Here is a 27112-nt window from a genome sequence, read left to right as displayed (position 1 = left end):
GAGCACTGGCTTGGAAATGATAACTACAAACTATGGTTAAAATAAGGACCGAATCAAAGAGTGGCATCATGCAAAGTCTGCAAAAACGATTTGCAGATTTGTGCAATGGGAGAGTCTGCGCTCCAGTCACATGAAATGTAAGTTAACTTAAGACTTTGAGTAACTAAGGCCAACACTGCACGTTAACAGTTTGTTTATGCTAACTGCTATCGTTTGCTAAATTAGCGTTTTTACAGACTAAATGATATAAAATGTAGGGTTGTCGAAGTTAACATGTTAACTACAGACTGCAGAAAAAACTTACGCGTTAACGCATGTGATTAATATATTAATATGGAAACCATAATAAGCTAAAGAATAATTAACACACCGTTAATCACATTACGTGACCTCGTTAGGTTAGCGCTTGATTGTTTGTATGCAGTCTGTGGCCTGTGTGTCGTCACACATGCAGCCTGGTAGCAATAGAGAAGGATGGCTGAGGAGAAGGAGTGGAAGTGTGAAAAGGGAATGTTCACTTTTCTCCACTTTTCATTACTGACTTCTATTAAAGTAAAATTAGATGGAAGCCAAGACTTCTTACAGATAGGTGACACATTTTGACAGTGTTGGGCAAGTTACTCCCAACATGTATTGCATTATTTATTTATTTATTACTTGTTACTGTCATTTCAGTAACTTTATTACATTATAATATTAGCCTACTGTATTTGAATTGTAAGGCATTACACTAATATTGCATTACTTTTAAGTTATTTTCACCCAAATTCACAACCACCAACACTAAAAACAACAGTTTTTGAAAGGGCTGGTCGTGCTGAACATTAATTGCAGTGTTAAAATTGAAACATTTGGGGTGCACTACCTGTTGCAGTCCCATGAGAAGATTTACACTGAAAATCAATACGTGTCAAATCTTTTTGTATGTCAACACCTTGATTTCTATTCATATTAGGGAAAGCTGATTGCACCATGCATTTTCTAAAAGCTTGTGTCCTCTAGATTTGATTAAACATGCATAATGCATGGACATGTCCCACATTCTTCTAGGACAGTACAGATTCCTATAATGCATCTACATTGTATTAAACCTTTTTGAAACACACACATTGATTTTCAATGTAGCCTAAATCTGTTCATGGTCATTCATCCCAAATGTTTGATGTTAATACTAAAATTCAGTTTGGGCAGACCTTGTGTGTGTGTGTGTCTGTGTGTGTGTGTGTGTGTGTGTGTTTGGGGTGGGGGTGGGGATGGGGGGTAGCCTACATTGGAAGGCCCTTTAGCGAATGTTTATTGTGTTTAACAGAAGTGTTAATGTTAAGTGTATGTTTTTATTTGGATACAGACTGACGTGAAGCAGACTGACGTTATGTCGATGTTCTGGTGGCTTTTTATATTATTGTCAATAGCCTAGTAGCACTAACCTGTTGAGGCAATGATAACGTACCTTGTCATTGCTAGCCTGTGGATGGGGATCTTGCTCACAATTTCTCTAAAAGATGGAGAATCCACTGTTGAAAGTGGCAGCATATCTTCGATGACATACTCTGCCACAGTCTCCTCAGTTCTCGAGGTTCTCGGGAGAAAGTTTTTGCTGCTTAGTTTTTTCTCCGCTCTCATCCTCAGTTTGCTTTCTTTTGGTTACTAGCTTAATGTTAGTGTGGAATTGCTCTAGATATCTCGTCTCATCTCGTCTTCTTTTCCGCTTTTTCCTTGGGGGTTGCGGGATGTTGCCGCTTTTTATCCCCCTGAGGGGTTGCAGGGCTTACTGGGGCCAAATCCAGTTTGACTCATGGGCGAAGGCCAGGGTACACCCTGAATGAGTCGCCAGCTCATTGCAGGACCCTTACTGATGGCAGTGGCTGCCCCACAGGGTGCCAACTGCACATCAACTCTACCGGTGGTCATGTCATGTCAGCAGACACCTTGCGTCTATGCATGACTACTACAGTGTGACGGACGGCGCCTGAGTGTGCAGGCTGCCCTTGGCTGCTCGGCGCGAGTGACTGAATGAATGAATGTGTTACCCCTCGCTACTGCGGAGCGAGAGGACTGTGACTTTATATCCTATGGATACTGTGGACTGTAACATGGAGCGGGACAGCACAAAACTCGTTTACACAAAATGGGACCTGCTCGCGCTGAGGAAAAGGAGAGCTGCCGGGATGCGTCACCCCATCCCCGGGGAACTAAGGCGGAAGTACCGTGGCTGCAGAGCGGGGGCTAGAGTGAAGACAGGCTCAACAAACAGTAAGCGGCGGAGATATAAGCCATCTGTTCCGTCCATACTGATGGGAAATGTCAATGCGCTTCAGAACAAAGTTGACGAGCTTGCAGGCTTGATGAAAACACAGAAGTTTTATCGGGAAAGTAGCCTGATTGTCCTGCCGGAGACGTGGTTAACCAGCTACATTCCAGATGCTAATGTGGAGCTGTCTGGATTCACGGCGGTGAGAGCTGACAGGGACACCAAGACAAGCGGTAAGAGCAAAGGAGGGGGGCTAATACTGTACACGAACAACAGATGGTGTAATCCTTCTCACCTAACTGTCAAAGACACTCTGTGCTGCCATTATCTGGAACTGCTAGCTGTTAGCATGAGACCATACTACCTACCCAGGGAGTTTACTCAGGTCATCGCGGTGTGTGTTTACATCCCTCCCAGAGCTGACGCTGGAGCAGCATTTGAGACCATACACGCGTCAGTTGCACGACTACAAACTCAGCACCCTGAAGCTCTTTTTGTCATATCTGGAGATTTCAATCATGTCACTCTCACCTCAACTCTGGCTGGCTTCCATCAGTTTGTGGACTGCCCAACACGTAAAAACAGGACCATTGACTTGATGTATGTCAATGTAAGAGATGCATACACAGCATCCCCTCTTCCACCCCTGGGAAAATCTGACCATAACCTGATTCGCCTGACACCCCTGTACACACCTCTGGTCAAAAGACAGCCCATAACAACCCGCTCCATCAGGAAGTGGAAAGAGGGGGATAAAGAGATCCTTAGGGACTGTTTTGAAACCACAGACTGGCATGTCATGTTGGATTCTTTTTGGGAAGACATTGAGGGCTCCACCCATTGTATCACTGACTATTTAAACTTTTGTTTGGATGCAGTAGTTCCTGTTAAGACAGTGAAATGTTTTGTGAACAACAAACCCTGGGTGACCAGTGGTGTTAAAGCTGTACTTAACAGAAAGAAACGGGCATTCAAAAACAAAGATCCAGAGGAGATGAGGAGAGCGCAGAGGGAGTTAAAAGACTGCATAAGGGAGGCCAAGGATTTCTACAGGCAGAATCTGGAGAGGAAACTACAAGTCAATGACATGCGGGAGGTGTGGAAGGGAATGAAGACCATCACTGGTTGCAAGACAGGTGGTGCTGCAGTGGAGGGGAGCATAGAGAGAGCAAATGAATTTAACACCTTCTTTAACAGGTTTGACTCTACATCTGCCCCCCCACCCACCCACCCCTCTGCTCCAGCCCTAGCATCCACTCCACCCTGGCCCAACCCCTCCACTCCCCCCTTCACTCCCCCCATCTCAGTCACTTCAGACCAGGTCAGACAGGGGCTGAGGAGACTCCGCCCAGGGAAGGCAGCCGGTCCGGACAGGCTGTGTCCCGGGCTGCTGAAGGCCTGTGCCGCGGAACTGGCTGAGCCCCTGCGACACATCTACAACCTGAGCCTACGTCTGGGGAAGGTTCCAACACTCTGGAAAACATCATGCATCATCCCGGTGCCAAAGAAGGGTCGACCAAGCAACATCAGCGACTACAGACCAGTTGTCCTCACCTCTCACCTGATGAAGACACTGGAGCGGCTGATCTTGAACATCATCACACCTCAGGTGCAGCAGGCCCAGGATCCCGCTCCAGTTCGGCTATCAGAGGAAGGTGGGAGTCGAGGACGCTGTGCTGTGTCTAGTGCACCGAGCCCTCACACACCTCGACAGGGAAAGCGGCGCTGTGAGAATTCTTTTTATAGATTTCTCCAGTGCCTTCAACACCATACAGCCCCTCCACCTGAAGGAAAAACTCACCATCATGCAGGTTGACCCGGCCCTCGTCAGGTGGATCACGGACTACCTCACCGGCAGACCTCAATTTGTCAGGTTGGGGCCCACAACATCAGACATGGTGACCAGCAACACGGGGTCGCCACAGGGGACCGTACTGTCCCCCCTCCTCTTTACTCTCTACACAGCAGACTTCAGACACAACACCGAACTGTGCAGAAGTTCTCTGATGACACTGCCATTGTCGGGTGTATTAGAGGGGGGGACGAGGGAGAGTACAGGTCCCTGGTAAAGGATTTTACCACCTGGAGTCACCTGAATCACCTGCAGCTCAACACACAAAAGACAAAGGAGATGGTACTGGACTTTAGGAGGCGCCGACCGTCTCCTCTGCCTGTCACCATCAGTGGCGAGGAGATCGAGATGGTTGCCTCCTATAAGTACCTGGGGCTGCAGCTCGACCACAAGCTTGACTGGTCAGCAAACACTGACCATGTCTACAAGAAAGTACAGAGTAGGCTGTATTTCTTGAGGAGACTGGCATTCTTTAATGTCTGCAGAAGAATGCTGCAAACATTTTACCAGTCTGTGGTCTTCAGCGTCCTCTTCTATGGAGTGGTGTGTTGGGGTGGCAGCACCAAACAGAGGGACACACAGAGGCTGGACAGACTAATCAAAAAGGCCAGCTCTGTCATTGGTGCAGAGCAGGACTCGGTGGTGTCGGTGGCTGACAAGAGAACCCTCTCCAAACTGCTCTCCATCATTGACAACAGCAGCCACCCACTACATGAACTGGTGGTGGGACAGAGGAGCTTGTTCAGTGGGAGGCTGCTCTCACTGAACTGCTCCACAGACAGACTCAGGAAGTCCTTCTTGTCAAGAGCCATCAGGCTCTATAACACATCAATGGGGAGGGGAGGGAGAGGAGTTGTGGAACGAGGGGAATGATGATGTCCCACACATGTATGCACTTGCACTTTCCACTGCAATCCTGCATTTTCATTACCATGGGCTATTTATTTTATATTTTTATTACTATTTATGTATTTATTACCTTGAATTTCTTATTCTTAACTATCCTTTATATGCACTAATTTTTATGATCTGTTCTTTTGTTGTTGAATGATGATGTCTATCGTGCAGCTGAGAAACTGAATTTCCCTCGGGATGAATAAAGTATCTATCTATCTATCTATCTATCAGGAGCAACTCTGGGGTTCAGTATCTTGCTCAAGGATACTTCGGCATGTAGCTCAGTCCCACCCCAGGGGAGCCGGGGATTTGAACCAGCGACTTTCCGATCACTGGTCCACCAACTCTACCCACTGAGCTACAGCCGCCCCTGCTCTAGATGTTTCGTTAATTACTTAAAAATTGCTATTTCACGGGGTAGAGAGATCTTTTGGTTTCACACACAACGTGCATTTAACTGTAATGTTCTTCACATCCTTGTCTCTGATGAACTGAAAATAATGAGCGTATGTCCATCTCGTGAACGTAGAGTCCAACTTGTCTGCTGCTGCAGTCGTCTTCTCCTCAATCAATAGTTCTCTTCAATAACAGGAAATAAACATTTGCGCAGATTTTTTCTCCTCTGCTAATCTCGCGGTGTTGGCAAATATGTATAAAAACAACACACCACTTAATTTTGGGTGCAACGTGCGTTACTGAGAATTGTACCGAGGAAAATATTACCTTTTTTTTTTGTAATGCCTAACATTACTGCGTTAGAGCAAAAAGTAATGCATTACAGTAATTGCATTACTTTTGTAACGTGTTACACCCAACACTGCATTTTGAAACATAAAAATGTAGGTTAAAAAAGAAAATTACAGGGTGCTCTCAGGTCTCTCTTTGTCTCGGTGCAAGTGTGCCTGAAGAACACCAAGTGGCTTCCCTCTTTTTTGGATAAAACTTTGGGTTCACCTTCAATTTCTAAACTTTTTGCTGTTATGAAACATCATTTTAGATGTTTTCAGCATAATACAATGTACATAATTGTGATAAAAATTGAAGAAAAAAAAAGTATGAATATATATATTCCTGTAGATATGTATTTTACCTCAGCGATAAGGTGCTGAAAAAATGTGAAAATGACCCTTAAAAGTGCTTGAAAAGTGCTTGAATTTGACCTCTAAAAATGTGTACGAACCCTGTAAAAGCAAAATGGGACAATGTGCAGTGAAAACAGGCTTAGTGAGTAAACGGTTGAGGATGAAAGCATTAATTTCAAATTTATTTTATCAATTTTCTCATATTTGCATTTAATTTGAATTAAAAGTCTGCTATTGAGAAGAAATTTGTCGGCACATGTGACACGTCGCAAGTAATACACCCATCAATACTGAAAAACTTGAACCTGCAATGTTACTAGTAACTAAAGTTATCAAATAAAGCAGGGTCCCTCCCCCTTCCCTCCGCTCCATCCAGCATCAACCATGTTACTGCTCCTCCCCTATCTCTTCTTTGTCTTCTCTGTGTCAGTGGCAGATATGGAACAAACTTTTAAGCAGCATATATCGGCAATTAATTCATTATCTATAAATACTAATTAAAATTCCCTGTTATTGGGCTGATAATTATGAGGCATTCCTAGTCTGAAGTAATCTGGGATTCACTGTGTAAACTTAGCTTGACACATTGAGAGATAAAGATTTCATTTGCAGCATACCTTCTTTTATATTGTGGCCTTTCAGGTAAAAAACAATATTTACTCATGGTAACACATACAAGTTAACATTTTGCAGAAACATCACTTTAAATTTATACAACTTTATTTTTATTTTTATTGCAGTTATATAACTTTTTAGCTGTAGGCTACACAGACAACATATGGAGTAGGCCTAGATTTCATTTTATTTGCAATTCAAAGTACCGATTTAATGTGCCCTCCCCAAAAATCTGATGCTCCCCCCTTCCCATTAAACCTGCCGCAGGGCTGATTCAGCATCATTTCATTAAGAGGTCTTATAAACTGTATGTCAGCGGTCAAACCGCCATGGAGTTGCAGGTCATCATTAACATAAAGCCCCAATTCATTTTAATGCAAGTTATCATGCCTTCAGGGTCATATAAATACATGTTATGAATTATGGAGAAGGAGCACTAGTTAGCTGTTAGCTGGTGAGCAGGAGATTCCTGTGGTTTGTGTGGCTGTGGAATTTTAGCGTTGCGTGGTTGACTGTCTTGTGTGTTTATCTGATCGGCTCTTCTGATCAGGCTTCATAGGGATCAAAGTTTTTATCATGTATATCAACCAATAGCAATCCGTGTCCGATCAATCAGAGCACCCTTACTCTTAACAACTCTAGAAATGCCACAGTTAGACAGTATAAACACAAGCCATCACAGAGGTCAGTCTACAAAATCTACATGGCGCAACTACGTCTTACTGCTGTAGGTGTGTGCTTTATACTAAGGGGCTGTGCGCTGTAACCGCAGCACATAATTTTTATTGCTAACCATATCCTACTACCCTATGTGTCATTTACACATAAGAAAACATCTAACATTATCATAATGAATTTAAACCACTCAAATGGCTACTGTTAGCACTCAGTGCTGTCAAGCTAGTATTTTAGTATTAGGAAAGTCTGGCTGCACTTTCTCTGACATACTTGTGTCAGTAGCTTGCAAACAGCTTAGGGAATATATGTCTAGTCCTGTGGAAGTCCTACACAAGAGTGCACAGGTAGGTTGCATGTAGTCAGGTAGGTGGAAATGTAGATAGACAGATGGCCTAATCTTGTCATACAAGCTGGAAGAAACAATTTGATGTTCTATAAATTAATGTTGAAATATAGTGTATAGTGTATTAGTCACAGTAAACATTTAGAGACGTGTATACTGGTAAAACATGTTAAATTGGTGAAACTTAATGTAACAGGTTTCATTTCCCTTCGTACCTGTGTACCAGTCTTACACATCACTTAATTCACAAAAGAAGAAAAGGTTAATTAACTAATTAATGCTTTGTTAAATGCAGCATCCAATATAAACTATCCATTTGTTATTATATGCAGTTAAGAATAAAGAACTTATTCTAGGACTGGCTTGGCACCAGTAACAGTGTTTTTTCAGAGCAGCTAATTTTTGATGGCTTGTGTCCTCTAACATATGTACTGTAACCATGGAGATAAAAATAAAGGTGGTGCCCATGATTTATTTATGAAACAAATCCGTAACTGTGTCATCATCACATCTAACAATTATCAAATTGTCTAAATTGTTAATTAATTTTATCTGTCATTATTATTCATCAAATCTTGTGAAGTACTTCAGCTGAAGAGCAGGTTTAATTTTCTGGGTGATGGCAGAATATCTGCCAAATGAGCAAAGAACCAAAAAAAATGAATTGATGTTTTTAACAACTTATTGACAATATACGCCATATTGATAACATTACATCACGTTTATATACACTGGAGTAAACACAGTGTGTTAAACCAAGAAAAGTTTTTCTTTTTTAGTGCTGACTACTCCATATAATTCATGCATTTATTACTATTCTTCGGGACAGATTCCTGTGGAAACAGTTCTCTGGGCTTGTTTTCCTTCTTATAGGCACAGCACACTATTTATAAAAAAGAGGTTAGAAGAAGTAGAATACTGATTGGAGGACTCCAGTAATTTGTTGTGTTCTGCAACCCTCAATATCTGATTAATATTTATATCTTTTAAAAACCTAATTAATTAGGATTGATTTAACAACTGATACATGCATTTAGAAATTTTGCAAGGGAATCTTACAAAATAAGGAAATGCAAATTTAAATGACAAGAAAATCTACCCACAATACACTGAGTGCACTTGTTAGATGATGCCACAATAACAGCTTTAACAGTTTTTGCCTGACTTTGGCTCAGACTAAAGTCCAGCATCGATAATATAATTAATAACTCCCAATTGTATAATCGTCTGTAGAGTAATTCATCTGTAAATTCATAAGTGTATTTTGGGAATTGACCTGTAGCAACAAATAATGTAATAACGGCTCATAATATAATAACGGCTCATAATGTAATAATTTCAATGCAATAAAAGTTCATAATGTAATAATCAGCTCATAATGTAATAAAATCAGACACATAACGTCATAAGGGCTTTGCGCATAATGTAATAACTTATTACATTAAGAGCCTTAATAACAGCTCATAATGTAATAATAGCTCATATAGTGAGAAAAGTGTTGCATTATCATTGTTTTTCCTCTGTGTGACTATACTTAACACACTTTAGTATCAATTGATTAGTCTAGAAGTTGGAAAGTTAGTTAGATTAGTTTGCAACTAAAGTCCGCAAAGTAGTGAGAAGATGAGTCTATGTTCAGCATAATTAGCGTTAATGCCCTCAACATCTGTACATCTGTAGTCTCATTTAGCCACTTGTTAGCAACCACCATATTCTAAAGACACGTAAATACTTTTATATTCAAAGGTGAGGTATTAACTGACATTTTTATTTATGTATTCAACCTTTATTTAACCAGGAAAAACGACTAATTGAGATTAAAAATCTCTTTTACAAGAGTGTCCTGGCAAAGACATGCAGTAGCATAATCATCCATACTACACACAAACACATGGTGGACACAAACATTAAAGACACATCTACAACCAGATGTTTCTGCCTCCAGGTCATCCAATTTCCCCTTAAAAGTGTTCAATGTGACCAACTCATTTTGTTTCAAAGTTGTTTGTAGCATGTTCCAGGCAGAGGGAGCAGCAAACCTAAAGGCTTTCTTTCCCAGTTCAGTTCTGACTTATGGGACAGACAGCAAGAACAAATCCTGAGACAGAAGATTGTACGTTAATGTAGGACAAAAGGTAAGAAGGCAGAAAACCTAAGATTGCCTTGTAAATGAGAATATGCAGGTGTCTCAGTCTGCGTATTGATAAGGAGGACCATCCAACCCATTCATACAGTGTACAGTGATGAGTCAGTGTTTTAAAACCAGTGATGAATCTCAGAGCTCCATGATACACAGTGTCAAGAGCATGTAAGCTTTGAGACGAGGCTTGCATATATACAACATCGCTGTCAGGCTTGGGGAGTAACGGACTACATGTAACGGCATTACGTAATTAGGATACAAAAAAACAGTAACTGTATTCCGTTACAGTTACAGAAAAAAAAGATGTAATCAGATTACAGATACATCTGGAAAAAATTGGGATATAATTTAACATGCTGTAGTACGAAGGCTCGTTTTGGTTCGCGCCCTTTTGCCCTGTAAAAATGAAGACATTATATTGTTAATACAAACTCAATACTTCCTGTGTCTGTCTCAAATTAAAAGACCTTTAGCATAAATAGCTCAGTAGGCTTTTATTGTGAAACATTTGCACAGACTTCATTGTGGAAAACTCGTTGACTTTCGAGGGCCCCATAGGCACTTGAAATGTAGCTACTGCCACCTTGTGGGGCTTGTACGTTACAAAATTGCCTGAAACACCTGCAGTGACTGAAATGGGTCACTAACACTTTAGATCACAACAAGGTATTAAAATAGCATGATTATATTAGGACATTGTATGGGTAATTTTGGGGGACAAATAAGTGACACACATCCTATATGTGGGGGTGTTTTACAACTGCTATTACTAGAAATAGGCCTAGTAGTTACAATAACACTAATAATAATTGTTACCATTATTATTATTATTATTATTGTAATATGTGATGTAATTCTTGAATACAGCTGAATAGTTAGTAGTCAATGAATAAAACTGAATTAATCTTACATACCCTACAATTAATTACATTTTTAATTTGCTTTATGTGTTCCTCAGAGGAAGTCTTGATTTGCATGTGTATTGAGGTAATCCAAAAGTAACTTAAAGTAATCAAGTTACATTACTTTAATATTGTGGTACTTGGATTACGTTACTGACTAAATTTTTTAACAGGAAATTAGTAACTGTATCGGACTACATTTTTAAAGTAACCCTCCCAACCTTGATGTGTGTAGTCCAGAACAGACATGAAAGTGGCAGCAACCAGTCTCTTTTTTGATTTACAAGAAAGGCAGGATTTGATCCTAAAATGAAAACCCGGTTTCAGTTTCAATCTTTTTACCAGCTGCTCAATATGATTTGCGAAGGAGAGGGATTCGTCAATTAATATACCGAGATATCTGCAATTGGAAACACACTCAATCTTTAAACCCTGAGAAGGGACGATTGAGGGCAGATTTTATGGTTTTGATTTTGTATTAGAGAACAGCATGACTTTAGTTTTGTCAGCATTTAAAACAAGTTTTAAATCATACAAATGTTCTTGAATATTTTATGTCGTAGAACAAAATGTGAAAATCTCTTGTGTTAACCATAGACCTTATTTCAGGCGTTAAACTGAATTTCAGAATCACATTTCTGAGTAGAGGCGTGCAAAAAGCCAATAGAATTTGGAGAAAAATTGAGAAAATGGAGAATTTGGTTTTTATTATTGCAGAAAATAAGATCCGTAGCAAACACAAGTTTCACAAGACACACATTTTGATCAGAAAGATAATATTCACAAATTAACACAACGTAAATGAAGTGTAAATGCAAAATGCCAGAAGGAAAGCTATTCTTAGCTTATAAGCTAATAACTACATTGCCACCACATGACTGTGACTATACTTAACACACTTTAGTATCAATTGATCAGTCTAGAAGTTGAAAAATGTTATTCTGCTTGTATCATGTATTTAACGTAAGTAGTAGGAAAATAATGTTTAAAAGCCTTTATTAAATTGGCATTAAAGACCAACAATAAAAAACTGCAACATTTTGACTGGAAGGTCTTCGTCAGGTTGTGTGGAAGGAAAGAGTGTTCACTTACTTATTTGAAAAGAACAATTTTAAATGTGTTCTTATTGAAGAAGTTATTATTAGTTATTGTAGCAAAGAAAATGGTCTTTTAAAGTACATGAACTACAGTCCCCCTCCTTCTTCCCTAATCCAACCTCTTCTCATGCCAGCTATTGAGTTGGTTTCTGTAGCTCCACCTATGCACAAATCATAGTCAAACACAAAAAACCGACCTCTGCCTATAAGTGCATTCTAGTTGTTAGTGTGTGCAGTTGTGGCCTTTATACCAGGGATTTGACCTATGGAGGATGATGCGTTAAACAATTAGGCTTCTCTTCCTTTTTATGAGGCCTGCCGCTCATTGGGAGCGGAGGTACAGTATATGGCACCTAAGTTGGCTAATGCTTCACCATGTTTGCAGAAATGTGTGATCTTGCTGACAGACAGACACAAATGAAAGTGTTTCCTTCCACCCCTGCAAGGATGGCAGAAGTAACAATGATGATAATGGAACACTTTTCTCACTATGAGCTATTATTACATTATGAGCTGTTATTACATAATGAGCGCTATCAATAAGGCACTTAATGTGAAAAGGTATTACATTATAACATTATGCGCAAAGCCCTTATTACCTTATGCGTCCGTGATTTTATTACATTATGAGCCGATTATTACATTATGAACTTTTATCACATTGAAATTATTACATTATGAGCTGTTATTACATAATGAGCCGTTGTGAGTTTACAAATGGGATATTTATTAAAATTATGATTTATTATCATAATTTTAAGATGTGACTTACAGATAAATTGACATCAATTTGAAGTGTGATGTTGCGCATCTGTACTGGTGATGAAGTAAAATCCTAATTCAAGTTACTTAATAACCCTAAAAAGTTATCTTACTTTTCTGATCAAAAACATTGATCGGTCAACAAAAAAGACTGTATAAGGTCTTGTGTATGTATGAGTAATGTGACAAATGATTCAAATGATCTCATTCTTTATTTCTTTTTTTTTTAAGTAACATGTGTAGTGCATTCCTTTTCTTGAGTTATTACTACAACACTATTCATCCTATGGGTTTGGGCTCAACTGGTGCAAAACTTTGGAAGGTTGAACAGGAACATACACCTATGCTTTCACCCAAACATCACACATTGAACTAACTGGTTGAATGTGTATTTTTTTACACTGGCTTGTGTAACCAAAAATACAATTTCACTTTACATAATACAGCCTGTGGTTGTCTGGGCTTACAAAAATAACCCAGGGGAAGCACCTCTGGAATCTAAATATTTTGGGGGCATGCTGTAGGCGTAACAGACTCATAGCCTTAGGGTTGAATACAGTGAGACTTAAACATTGTGGAGTAGTGGCTCTTTTAAGAGAGCCAGTTCTTATGGCTCGGCTCACTAAAAAGAGTCAGCTCTTTCGGCTCCGAAGTGGCTCCTCAGTTTTTTTTGTTGCTTAAATTAATCTATTACCAAAACTAATGAAACATGGTGTGTAAAATGAATTACTAATGTATGTAATGTATTATTTGCATGGATTATTATACTCAACATGGAACAGAGTGCTACAAACAATACATTTTAAAGTACAAAGCCTTTTGCACAAACTGTGTCATAGAGCTCTGGGCTATAGGTCCAGGTGGTTGTGGTGGTGTACTGTAGACACTGTAGATGCTGCAGCAGCAGCAACAGTTGTAGACAAACTGCAGCGGCAGGTTCACTTGCTTGTCTTTTTTCTTCCAACTGCACTGATAGATGTACAGTTCTATTGCGCCTGTGCAGGTTATCTGTAGAGCCTGCTCGATATGAGATTTTAACCTCCAATACTCTACACTAAATTTTACTGCGTTTCCTGCTGTCACTCATTTTCTCACCTTTCCAGCGTGTTGTCTCTGTAGCGTCTGCTCTCTCTCTCTCCTTTCCTCTCTCTCTCTCTCTCTCTCTCTGTAAGCCCCCAGCCCCCCCAAAAAAAACACAAAGCGGCTCCGGCTCCCAGACAGTCTATAGCCCTTTTTAGATGGAAAAGGCGGCACATTTGCTCCAAGGTAAGGGCGGCAATGTGCCGGCCTGTCTTTCTAAAACGGAGGCGTAATATTACTCCTTTTCCAAAAGCCGCCTCTGAGGTAGGCGTAAACATGTGACGTGAAGCTCGAACAAATTTGTCTTCAAAATAAGACCTTTACAATGCACCCCACTGGAGTTTAGAACTGGGTTCTTAGCGGGGGGGCTTTGACATTAACCAAAAACGGAGAAGAAGACACGGAGCATGCACATTAAAGCCGGGCTATGCAGTAGCAGTTTCCAGACCAGATTCCTTCGCTGTTTTCTAGCTTTGCACCAGATTTGTGCTTACGTTTTTCGCTACAGGGCTCGCCCTACAGCTTCGGCGCAGATATTTCACTAACACTGTCGTAAAGACTTGTTGACTAGCCTCCCCCGCCCACCTAGCAGCTACTACGTTACCATGTGCATCTGTTTTCAAAGAAGCCGGCCGGCTAAACAGCGGGACATATTGCATGATACAGGCGCCAAATCATGCAACATTCGAAGACTGATCTACATATCTAAATACACAACGAGAACCTGGATTCAGAACACAAACAAACGTGTTTGGTAGCAAGTGACTGCTATGCTAAACACCCGCTAACTAGCGAGCTAGCCATCAAGAAACCAAGCTAAACACATACAGGGCTCACAATGAACAGTCAAGCAAACACATTGTTCAAAAGACTATCAAGTCACGTTGCAAAGACAAAGTTCATCCAAGCGTAAGCTACTTACAATTTCAACAGTAACACGGCCAAGTCTCCCACTTGACGCCATTCCTCAAAAGTTCTACCTATGTTTACTCGTGTCTGGTCTCTTTTTTTGTCAAGCTCCTTTTTCTTCTTCTTCTGTTTCTCCGACTGTGGCTTCCTGGGTCTCTTTTTAGTCAACTGATCCATGATGAATACAACAATTGCCTTGTAACTGGCAGTTTATATGTACCCGATTCCATGTTTGGTGGTGTGTCTGCCGTAAAGCAGTTTCTAAACTACAATCTGACTACATTTTCGAGGGGCAATGGGATACTTCCGCCGACTCACATCCGGATTGAACTCGGACCGGTGGCAGAAAGTTGCACGTTCCGTTTCTCCACCCAGAAGCGCTAGGGGGAGTCGTAGCAGCCACCAAACGACCCAGAAAGTTTCAATTAACCATCAGAACGACTCTCAGCCTGCATAATTAATGTAATTTTTGCTAAAATGGTTGCATAGTGCCTCTTTAAGCTTGAGTGCTGTAAACAAAGACAGTAGACAGAGAAACCAAACGCAACAAAAAGAGTAAGTTGCAAGAAAGGCTCAATATCTTCTGCAGCACGAACACGAGCATGTAGTCCGCCATTGTTGTTGTTGTTGTTATGGGACGTTGCGGGGTGGGGCAATAGCGTCATCGTTTTGGAAAGTATGCAGATTTGCCATCCACATGAAAACGGGAGGGCTGCGTTTTCGGATTTCTCCACCCTGAGACCCGTTTTCAAAAAAGTGCATTTTCAGGCGCTGCGTTTTCAGGATCCGTATGGACGGTCGGCCAAAACAATGCAATACGTGTGCGTTTTTGAAAAAAAGCGTTAGCCTTAGCTTGCCGACACAACAACAACAGCTACAGAGACCTAGGAGACGCTAGCATCTCCTGGATATAAGCGGCTGTCCAGTTGCTCATCTTAATGTCCGAAGATTAAATGATGGACTGGCTGCTGTGATCAGCTGTTTCTTGGTTTTAAAACTCCCCGGCTGTGGGTCGCAAACAGTGCAGGTCATTGACACCTGCACCCACCTCACGCAGAGGCCGGCACATTGCCGCCTCATTTTTAGATAGCAGGCGAGGCGGAAATAAGTGTACCCTCCAAGGCAGAAAATCGGCGGACCAAAACAGACCCCTAATTTGCCGGCCTCTGTCTAAAACCGCGGACCGAGCCGCCACAAGGACGGGCAAATTGGCAGCTTGGTGCTCTGTCTAAAAACGGCTATTCACTTCAAAGAGCCGACTCCAAGAGCCGTTTCGTTCACGACCGACACATCACTATTGTGGTGAAGTAGCTTTGAAAGAACTAGAATGTGCAATATACTGGAAAATGAAGCAAAAATAAAAATGTAGCTGACATTGTATTTATCCCTTTTGTTCACTAACCAAATCTTCTCAGGGCTGTGGTGAGTTTGAGCTTATTCCTGCCTGCACATAGTGAGCACCTTCTAAGGACTAAAGGCACTTTTTTCCACAGGTTATTCCATATTTCCTCGAGGGACTCCTCAAACCTGACCTGCATATGATTAGACTGTGAGAGATCAGACTTTTCTGCTGGGAGGCAAGACTGCTGAAAGCTGACTAAACATCAGAAAAATAGTCAAAGACAAGCGGTATTAAATAGTAACTGGTTTCATATAAAAAGATTTGTTGCATTGGGATAAATTAAAAACTGAAGGCAAAATACTTGGCCTATCCAGGTGGCCTGCTCTGTTTCTCTTCATGAAAGACAATACAGGCCGATGGATGAGACAGAGACACAGAGCAGACCGCATGGGGAGAACACTGCGTGTGCCTGCTGTGCTCAGAATTTGAACCAGTATGCACTGAAGGAAAGGGAACAAGTTCAGTTGTTACAAGCCAGCTGAGGTGTGAAAAGGCAAGGGACAAAAATAAAATGACAACCAAAAAAGTGACTGTCTGCTGGCAGAAGATGTTGACTTATGCTGTTGACATCTTGAGGGATTTCAACAAGTTATTCCTAGCAAATATTGTAACAATAACAAGGTTCTCTTTTACACTGGTGTCACAGCAACAGCAAGTCTGAATAAAGTTGTAGCTACAAAGATATATATGTGACAGGCTTTACAATCTGAAGAAATGTAATGAAACCCTGGTATCAAAAAAAGTTGTAATGCTGTGTAAAATGTAAATAAAAATATGATACAATCTTCAATTGTGTATATGTGAAACATGTTTAGAAAATGATCACATTCTCTTTATTTATGTTTTACACAGTGTCTATTGTGGAATTAGGGTTGTAAATAAATATGAAAGCACCAAATTCAATACAGATATTTAAAGGCAGACGGTCACGTTTAGAGATCAGTTAGCCACATGTGGCAATAATAGGTTAATGCACTGAATTAGCCATAGCCTGTCCTCATCACTAAAAACAACCAAATAGGCCGAAAGCGAAAACAGGTTAATATAACCCATTTTGAAGTTTCATGCGGTAACCCTTAATGATTACGGTAATTATTATATCAACAGAGGGAGGAAGTGCGACAAGTAGTATAAAATATTTTATCATTATTTTAACACACACCATAATGTTTTCCCAAATTTAGCCAAGTATTTTTTAAACTAATCGATCTATGACAGTTGGCCTGTCATGACAATGGCCATGTGATATATGAGTCTGGACCCCCCTGGGGCCCGCCTGACAGGGAGTCTGCATTAATAATACAATGACAGATTTCTTGCATTGATTTTGTTCTGAAGGGAAAGGCAAAAATAAAGTGTCTCAGCAGTTTACTACCCAATCAAAATTGTTGAAATTGTAAACACTGCTTTGTCTGAATGAGGGATTTATCCTTTTTTCTGGGTTGTATGTGCCCCCTAACAAAAAAGCCGGCCCCAACCTGGCCCCCCTATTAAAACTGGTCTAGAACCGCCACTGATTCAGGCAGTTCATTAAGAGGATGTGTTGGTTAGCGAACATAAGCTACTGTTATGTTTGTCCATGGAAGACTTCAAGATTGCAGCAGCTAATCCATGGAGTGGATATACTTTTTAATGGAAGCTTTATATTGATAATGTATCAACATTTTCTGGCCTCAGATGACTGTGATATAATTTCTTACTAAAACTTACAGAAATGTTGCTTTAAGTCAACAACTGCATAGACCAGCGGTCCTCAATAGGCGGCTCCCGGGCCGCATCCGGCCTGCCGGCCTCCTGTTTGTGGCCCCCTTACTGTTATTCCTTTACCATGTGTTTTGTTTGGGTCAGCACGTCTACACCGGGACTTGTCTCCATGCCAACGATACACAGACAGCTGGGTCACTCACCGCTGCGAGCGCAACTTTTAACTTTCACTTTCGTTTTCTGAGCATTTCGCGTATTCACATTTTGCCGGTGGTAAGAGATTGGAAATGGCGTGTTCCAAGTAAAATGCTATAACAAAGTGGACAGTGAAAATCGGCAACTCAGAGAAATAGGAACTTAAAATTTGCATTCATTCTCCCTCCAACCAGGACAAGCCCCACGGATCTGACAGCGCAGCACTAACAAATACTTTGCCTTATGTAGTTTAACATGTTCTAGCTAGTCTCATCATGCATTTTTACAAAGAGTGTAACGGATGGGGAGTTTTCCCGGCAAACACCCTTTCACTCACAGTGCCAACATTTTTATCATCCTTGTTAAAACTCAACACCATTTATTCACAGAACAGATGACGTGAATTAACCCACAACCATCTTACATATCATCTTATTCACAAACACATTCATGAGCCATAATTACACCAACACCAACAGAATACCCAAGAGTCATTGCGCCACAGTCCACAAGGTGCGTTACAATATGCCAGGAAAAGCTGTGATGAAGATTTCCAATTTGAAACGGCATTATGAGACGAAGCATAGGAATTTTGAAGAGACATTTCCTCAAAATTCAGAGATAAGCACAACACAAATAAATGCACTGAAATCATCATATTAAGCTGCAAGCAGGATTCTTGTCACATCTATGTCACAATGAAATAAAATAATGCATGACTGAAGTGATGGACACAATGTTTGAAGGCAAACAAAACGAGGAAATATTCAACTATGTATTTTAATTTGCTAAAATGGAAATTACATTTTATTCAAGTTCGTATTTTGTGGTTTAGAATGAAAAGGACATTTTGTTTTGAATATTACAGTATTATTGCATGTGGCCTGACCGACCTCAATACGTGGACCTTTGAGTCATTGAAAAAAATCTTTGTGGCCCTTGAGGATTTGTATTTGAGTACCCCTGGCATAGACCATATGTACTGGCACTGTCTCACAGTGGCCTAACTCAAAAAGAAATTGAATTGATGTCTATGCTGCTGTATGATGGTGTTTCAGGAATAGTCAATATGAAGGAAAAAGCAAGGCTCTTTGTTCATTATAGAAGAAGAACTGACATCTTTAGAATTGGGATCAGAGTGTAACTACCACTTGATGTTGAGTCTGAGTCCTTGGCTAGTTCTCTGCCACCTCTAGTCCTTGGGATAGATACACTATGCATTACAAAGCACTCAAAGATATTATTCTTTCTTGCAGTGTGGCTTAACTGCAGTCAGTCCACTCCCTGTGCGTAGTCACCATGGAAGCAGATGCCCTATATTCCTAAGGGTATCAGCTGACAAGGTCACTGGGCTGATTGATGTTACCCTCCAGAGTCCTTTTCTGTGTACAGGTTCAACACCAATCTCCATTTCTGAGGTTCTAGAAAGGAGAGACGAAAGCACCACTAACATCCCCCATGGACTTCCTGATCTGTCTTTGCCTTGGAGGTGGCTGTGCTGTACTGTATTCATCCATTTGTAACTCTGTGTTAGGTTGTGACAGGAATCTGTATCTGTACCCCTTCCGACAAAATGTTCCCATTTCAAAAAACTCTCACAAAGTTTACCAAATGGCCGCAATCATATGTAAGTACTGTCTTTATCTTGTTGGGTGCTGGCATGTGCGTAGTCAGGCCAAAGCAGCATTACATCACTGCTGGGCCTAAAAAGTGCCAGCATGGGGGAAATACTGGGCGATGCTAGTTCCCTGCATGTCTTCCCCTCTACCCAAATAAACAGTGGGATTTTCTACGTAAATATCAGAGTGTACTTGACTACATGGCAACTTTCATTGTGCATCACTCTCACTTACAGAAACCAGACAGAAATACAGCATGAAAAGGAAGTCTGACAGTCTTAACGTGTATTGTAAAAAACCCTCTCTTATATATTTTAAATTGTTTTTCCTGCTGGAGGACACTACGTCTTAAACCCCATCTGAAGGAGATTGTAATCCAAAACATGAGAGCTGAGAGAGCTGAGCAATAGATTTTACAGTTTTACCATCTATATTTGCAGGAGCTAGAGTGTATCTTCAAAAACATCCAAACTGTCTTGTTTCATGTTTTGTCTTTAAAGGATAAATAAATATATGTTGTGTCATTATTACTGATGTAGGAAATAATCCTTGGTAGTTTCTTCTTCTTCTGTCTGTGTCTATGTGCGGACTATGCGGTTGCATAAGACTCCTGCACCACTAGGGGGCCCCATCAAGTTGCAAGTCTGGCCTCCCTATCTGAGTAGTGACCCGACGGAAAAGGTGTGAAAAGTACCTGGCACTTTTTTTGTAGCACCTCCGCTGAGGTTCCAAGCGAGCCAAGGTGATACTAGGCTCGCTGATTGGTCAGATCTGGGGCCTCATTTATAAAACTGTGCGTAGGATTGACGTCATAAGGTTGCGAACGCACGAAACACAGAAAGTGCGTACGCACAAAAATATCCTGATTTATAAAACAGTGCGCACGCACGTCCTACGCCGATTTCCCTTTATAAATCACACTCCACTCTAAATGTGGCGCACCTGTGTGCGGGTCATACCACGCCCATAGTCGCTTATGAATATTCAGAGAAACGCCCCTAGTTAATATTCATTCATGACTGAAAGCATGCCGAAAGCAGAGAGAAAGGCGAACGGGCCAACCGGAGCTCACCCCGCTGGATGAAAAACTGGCGGGGATCATCGGGGAATCCCTCCTGAGTGACGTGGGACGGAGGAGGGAGGGGGACACTGATGCCGGCCCAATTCATTCTCATTTGGTGCTCTTATAGCAACATGAGTGCAGTTAGTGGCACCGATTACATTTGGGAAACCGGACATTGCTGCAAATTGCGCATTTTTATTTGCATGTTCATCCACCGTATAAGGAAACATTATGTACCAATTATACCACTTGAAGCAGGACTGGCACAGCGTGGTATCTGTGGGTGCTCCTCTCTTACGCTGGGCCCAATACCGCACATAGATCCAAGAGGACAGCTCGTGGGCTTCGGAAACGGCTCATCAGCCACTCATCACTGTTGGCCAGTGGATCTTGCTGGTCTCTGAAGTTCCGCTCCCTCCGTATCCTTCCTTTTGCCACATCCTCCAACAGTGCCAAAGCAGCCATTGTGCACCATAACGCATTGTAAATACATGCCTTTATATACCCATCTATTAGGTAATATCTGCTACACGTGTGAGAATTACCCTGATTGACAAACAGTCCTTCACACTAACAATATAAGATCATTATAGTCTTTATTTGTATGGCAATAAAACACAGTTACAAAGTGTTTTATGCGTTATGCATTGAAAACGGAGATGAGACGAAATGGGCTATATGATATAGGATATTAATATATTAAACTGCATTCATATCAGTGTAAACGTAATTTGCTCTACTGTTGTCTTACTATTGTCCCAAATCATATGTTTCCCGTGTGCACTCCAGGGAGTTTGTTTGTTTATTCATTGTAGAAATAGTTTTAAAAAAAAATACATTTCTTGCAAATAAACTGTTTATATATGAGAGGTAATATTACTATTTATTTTACACGATCAGTATCAGTTTCACACAGCTTCTCCCGTTTCTTTCTTCTGCCATCAGTGGCGCAGTTTCTCCTTACCCCAGTTATGTGCGTATGCATGGGTCAGAGTGTGCGTGGAGGACTGAACATTTTCCCGTCAAGTTCTCTTTTTATAAATTCCACGGTGTGCGTAGAGAGTTGCCAACACCTTCTTTTGTGCTTACGCAAGGTTTATAAATGAGGCCCCTGGTCTCTACCATGCCACGTTGCTATGATGACCAGTACTATTGGGCAAGGAGAGGCAAGGCACTGAGCCGCCGGTACCGGTAATTTATGGCATGGCATCAAAACGAACCTATTCATCTGGTTCAGAAAAAAGAAGAATCTAGATGAAGAAAAACGTTACAGGATAAAGGTAAGGTTTGTTTTCATGATGTGAGTGGAGGGTGAGCTAATGCCGAATCTTTAGCTAGCTTAAGTGTTTGCTTTAGGAAAGGGCTAAAATAAAATTTATATGTCACACGTGATTGCCATAAGACTGACTGACTGAAGTGACACCCGTTTTAGTGAATAATAGCTGGTCCAGCACGTTGGCATTACATTTGGGAGGGAGTGTGTGTTGTTAGGCAGATGTCTGTCATGTCTGTTGTATCCTCTTTCAATGGGAGCTGCTGTTCCATCATAGACCTCCTCTGCTCTTCAATATTGCCACGAAACATTACTTTATTATTTTTTGATTATTTTTATGATTCATTTATCAATTTTAGTATGTCCTCAGTTTATAGGTCTCTAATGTGACGTGTGCTAAACAACACTAATACATACCTATATTGTGGATTATTATGGACTACTGTAGCAGTGGATTATTGCTCTGAGTGTATTATTCTTACCTCTACAGAGTTAGTTTCGTCTTTCTTTACCACATTTATCAGAATATGTATTGGGACAATATAATATGAACACATTTGCCTACATTCCTACAGTTTAGTTATGTTTTTGATGCATTCCTGTGTTTTTTCAAAAGAATCATAATAACACAAATTAAAGTAAATTATACTATATATGACCATTAGTTCTGCCTACAGAATATAGGTTAAAACCATATCATCAGTCCACTTTGTAATACCCCGCGAAATATACACAAAAATATTCCTTAAATATCACATAATGCTCATCAGTCATTTATCTTTGTTTTATAACTCTACAGGTACAATGTGTTGAAAAATGCTTAAAAGTGACAACTTTGAAATTGGGTGCATGCTTTAAAGGGACACTGTACTGTATATTGCAATGTTTAATATAAAAGCAGATTATGAATTTCTGCATTGGTGTAACATAACTCAATTATATAGTATATAGATCTATTTGGCTTGGTAACCTGAGGAGTTTTGTCTTTGCAGGAGCAATTGTGAAATATTTTGGAATTGCAAGTTGGAAGCAGCACAGCCGCCTTTAGCACCACCTGACCTGCAAGCAGCACGGCCATCTTCACCATCACTGGACCAGGATGTTCAAGTTTAAAAATGTTTAATGTTTTATGTTTAAATGTTGTACAATTTAAAATAAACATGTTTGAGGAACACTGCATCAGTTTCATTTATTGACCTACAGAGGATCCCCATTGTTTACCTTGTATTATCATTTTCTATCAGTTCAACTTGCTAGGGTGGGTCAACCTAAGATGTTTGATTTTAATTTGAGAGAGATTTTCACAAATCTAGCCTGTTTTCCTCTTAACATGTAATAGATTGTTGCATCTTTGTGGATCACCTAAAAGAGCTAGGAATCAATCCATCGTAGTTTGACAAAATAGGGGCCCCCAAACAGCATCTTGCGTAGGGCCCCCAGAAGACAGAAACGGCCCTGATTAGGGGTGTCAACTACTAATCATTAGAAGTAGGTATAATGTGCACACGAAATACAAATTAATAATATTAATATCATTCCTGGACAGGTGGGTAAGCAAATCGAGTGCACCTTCTCTACAAACTGCAATAGCCTATGTGATGTCCTTAAGATGAGTGTCTTAACTTATTCTGTTCTAGTCAATATCTTGTTATCCCGCTATTAGGCAGTGCCTTTCACTGATCATCTCCTTTTAAAGTAGCATCATGTGTTTCAGACTCTCAGCTGAGGGAATACATAGGCTATATAAGCCGCAGCGTTTAATGATGCCACCTTACGCAGCCGTGCAGTTACAGTAGCGCTCACTGTATGTATCGCATTGCCAAGGGAACCTGTAGCCTATCAGTGATCAGAATCTAGTTTGTATTGGTTTGCAGGTTGTTGTTGCTCTGACTGAACTACTGAAGGTGTCTGTAGTGTTCTCTGGACATTTGTCCTTCAATAAAATCACAGAAGATTAAAAGTTCACTATATTATAGGCCTAATTAAATAACTGCCTAAATGTGGGATAACAACATATTGACTAGAACAGAATAAGACACTCACCTTAAGGACATCACGTAGGGCAGGCTATTGCAGTTTCTAGAGAAGGTGGGCTCGATTTGCTTACCCAGCTGTCCACGAATGATATTAATATCATTAATTAGTATTTTGTGCAGACATTATACCTACTTCGTGGCCACAAATTAGTATTTTGTGGCCACAAAGTAGTATTTTGTGCGCATGCTATAGCTATATTGTGGCCACAATTATTATTTTTTTTGACCATGTCATGTCTGGGGCTCAGTAAGAATATGCTTGTCTATTGTTGGATTAAAACAATGGCCTGATGCTTCTTTGCATCAATTTAAGTTAATAAGATATCATTATGAATCACTCAGTGTTAATTATGATTGTATGAAAGTGAATCTGTTCAACAAAGAAACAATGAAATTGTTTTTTTTCTTAAAGCTGGTCCGTAAATTGGAAAAAAAAAACGTCAAGCCCATGCTAGATTTGAAGGTATGCATTCAATAAAACCCAGCCCCTGCATTCAGGACTCTCTCAAAAGCTGCTCCCCCCAAACCATGAACGTGCACTGTCTGACATCAGCCTAAGCTCCGACAGTGTGTTTTACAGACCAGGGTCGCGCACAATGAGTGATGGGCAGAGTCAGGACAGGGTGGGCAGGGAGGTCAGGTATGGGCAGATTGATTGACAGGTTATCTGTCCATACAAAATCTTCGGGCCGATAAAATTGATTGGATGAAGTTATTACAGCCCTGTCCCTGCCAGATCATTTAATATTTTGATAGCTGTCTGGGTGTCAAGAAATGTTCTACAAATATGATAAAAAATAAATAAATAAAATGCTTTTGAACAGAATGACCTACCCCAGCTTTAACTAAAAATCACAAGTGGTGTCATTCTCATCAGCTCATGGGTTGTCAGCAGCCTTTCCTTGATGTCTTGTATTATCTTTGTGGTTCTATGGGAAGTATGTGATACAACTACTACATCTCTTCGTCAGCTTCATGATCTACGCCTCAAATGCAGGCTTGGGGCATTGGTGCTAATTTTTTGTGGAAGCTCACCATGAAGGAAATACATTTCATCGTAAGAGTTGTTACAGTTTTGACAGCTGATTTAGCAGGACTTTGCAATGAAACTGAGCGGGTACATTTTTCAGCCCACCGTGTCCTAAATCAATATCTATCAGCAATCTGAAATTAAATCAAGATTGAATCCTGGTTTAATCACTAGGTTATACTTCCTGATTTCCATTCAGTCACACCATACTAAAACAGAGGAGGGAAGATTTATTTGATTTGGCAAATGACTTGCACCACTGAAATCTAGAAAAAAAACAACGTGGGTTCACAACTCTCCATCTGTACAAATGAACACCCGTAGTGCAACAAAACAAGCACACATCAATGTTTATTCATCATCCCTTATTTGGCACATCTGGTTATATGTTATAGCTGAATAGAATCACAGGTCTTACCTTGAACGATGAGATGCACTTTTGTGGATTTTGGTTTCTTGTTTGTGAGGATTGAGCAGACATAGGGCCCTTCGTCATGGACATCAACATTTTGGATCTTGATGCTGTACTCTGTGACTGCTGTGTTTTCCATCAGGATGACACGAGGGTCCAGGGACCACTTCTCACTTCCTGCAAATAGAATGGTGGTGCGATTGAGCCACGCCACACGTGATACTTTGCTGTCCACATTGCATCTGGAAGGAAGAAAAATACAAAAATCCCATTAGAGATTCAGCCCTTCAGCCTCTCTGCTCCATACAACCTCTAACAAAACTTCACTCAAAGAGCATTTAAATATGGGGGCATTTTGACATCCAGCTGTGTCTGATGAGGTGCCATGGAAGCTAAAAGTAACAGAGGGTACTGTAAAAACCCTAGCTTATTTTTTTTGTCATACATATGAACTACAGGTGGTTAAGACTAAGGGCCTGCAGCTGTGGCTGACATTTACCCTGAAAACATCTGTGTCTTGTGGCAAAGAAAAACTCTACGATAACAGTGAGAGTACAATTGTGGACAGGACAGCTAAAAAATTAGCTGAAACTCATTATAAAGCTCTGTAAAGCTCCAGAGCTGTAAATTCTGCAGAATATTCTTTGTATATTCAAACAAGTAAGCCCTTGTAATTATTCATATTGGTGTCCCATTGTTATTTTATATCTTGTTATTATAACACTAATGATTATTCTGCTTTAGCAAATGATTTGTATTTGCTAAACTTGATTTCAAAGTTATTTTTTACTAAAGTCTGCTGCCTTGAAATCTTGTCTGTTCTTAACATTTCATTTTCTACAGTGCACATACAAAGACAAGTGAGTAGTAGGAAGAGTAGAAGCAGGGGCACCTTATATGGGGGAAAAGTTAGGACAATTTCAAGGGCCCCTGACTGACCAAAAAAAATAGGTCAAATAAAAAACTAATATAAAACTATTAAACCATAATCATTGTGTATATATTTCAAATATAATAATAAAATTAATGATCTCTTTGTTTTTACTTGTTTTTGGCAGTAAAAGTTAAATATCCCCATTGACCAAAAAGTAAACATCCATATTGACCAACCACCCCCCTGTATCTGCGTGAAATGGTTTGGTCCTGCCTTACACACTTATCAGTTAAGGTGTTTAGTTGCAGTCAGTAGATGAGCCAGAACTACAGTGATCACAATGTTGCCTAAATAAAATCTGGTTTTCAAAAAAGGAAAGAGAGAGAGGAAAGACAAATTAAAGGGTGTCAATCTGTAACCCAGTTTGTCACCAACAAAGGTGGGTAGCCTATAGTCTGTGAGTGGTATAAACCTGTTGGCTTAAGGTCCATAGTGAAATAAGCTAGCTAGCTACAGACTAGTGTTAGCCTACATTTCATCAACATTTAATCAGTGCAGGGAAATGTTTAACTAGATATTCATATTAAATCATTGTCCCTGCCCCTTTTAGCAGACTTAACAACAGATGAGTCAGCAGCAGCCCAGTCTCCCAATAACTGTCCCCCTCCCTGTCCCAGTGAAGGAGGTGAGCAATACTGTGTTCAGTGACATGCCAGTTAGCATCATTGCACACAGTCTGTTGGGATTTCTCTCTCTCTTTTGACCATTACAAAAAAGAAAAGGAAATATTTATTAATGACAGAAATTCAAACGCAAATTAATGATCAATGAGGCAGTGTATAATTAAAACAAACATGTTCAAACAAGTACGTCTAGTGCAGCAGCAGCAGCAG

The 27112-nt window shown here is 40.5% G+C and overlaps 1 protein-coding gene across 2 annotated transcripts in view; it reads right to left on the bottom strand.

The window, feature by feature from the left end:
* Positions 1-27112, bottom strand: part of opcml (opioid binding protein/cell adhesion molecule-like) — a 626228-nt gene that overhangs the window by 185121 nt on the left and 413995 nt on the right. For both annotated transcript variants that reach the window (XM_030437862.1, XM_030437861.1), the window contains one exon: positions 25352-25587. In XM_030437862.1, the coding sequence (XP_030293722.1) occupies positions 25352-25587 (236 nt within the window). The remainder of the gene's footprint in view (positions 1-25351; positions 25588-27112) is intronic.

This window comes from Sparus aurata, chromosome 13 (assembly GCF_900880675.1).
Source record: "Sparus aurata chromosome 13, fSpaAur1.1, whole genome shotgun sequence".
NCBI classification, from domain to species: domain Eukaryota; kingdom Metazoa; phylum Chordata; class Actinopteri; order Spariformes; family Sparidae; genus Sparus; species Sparus aurata.
Note: the sequence above shows the minus strand (reverse complement) of the source record. Positions and strands in the feature narration are given on the sequence as shown.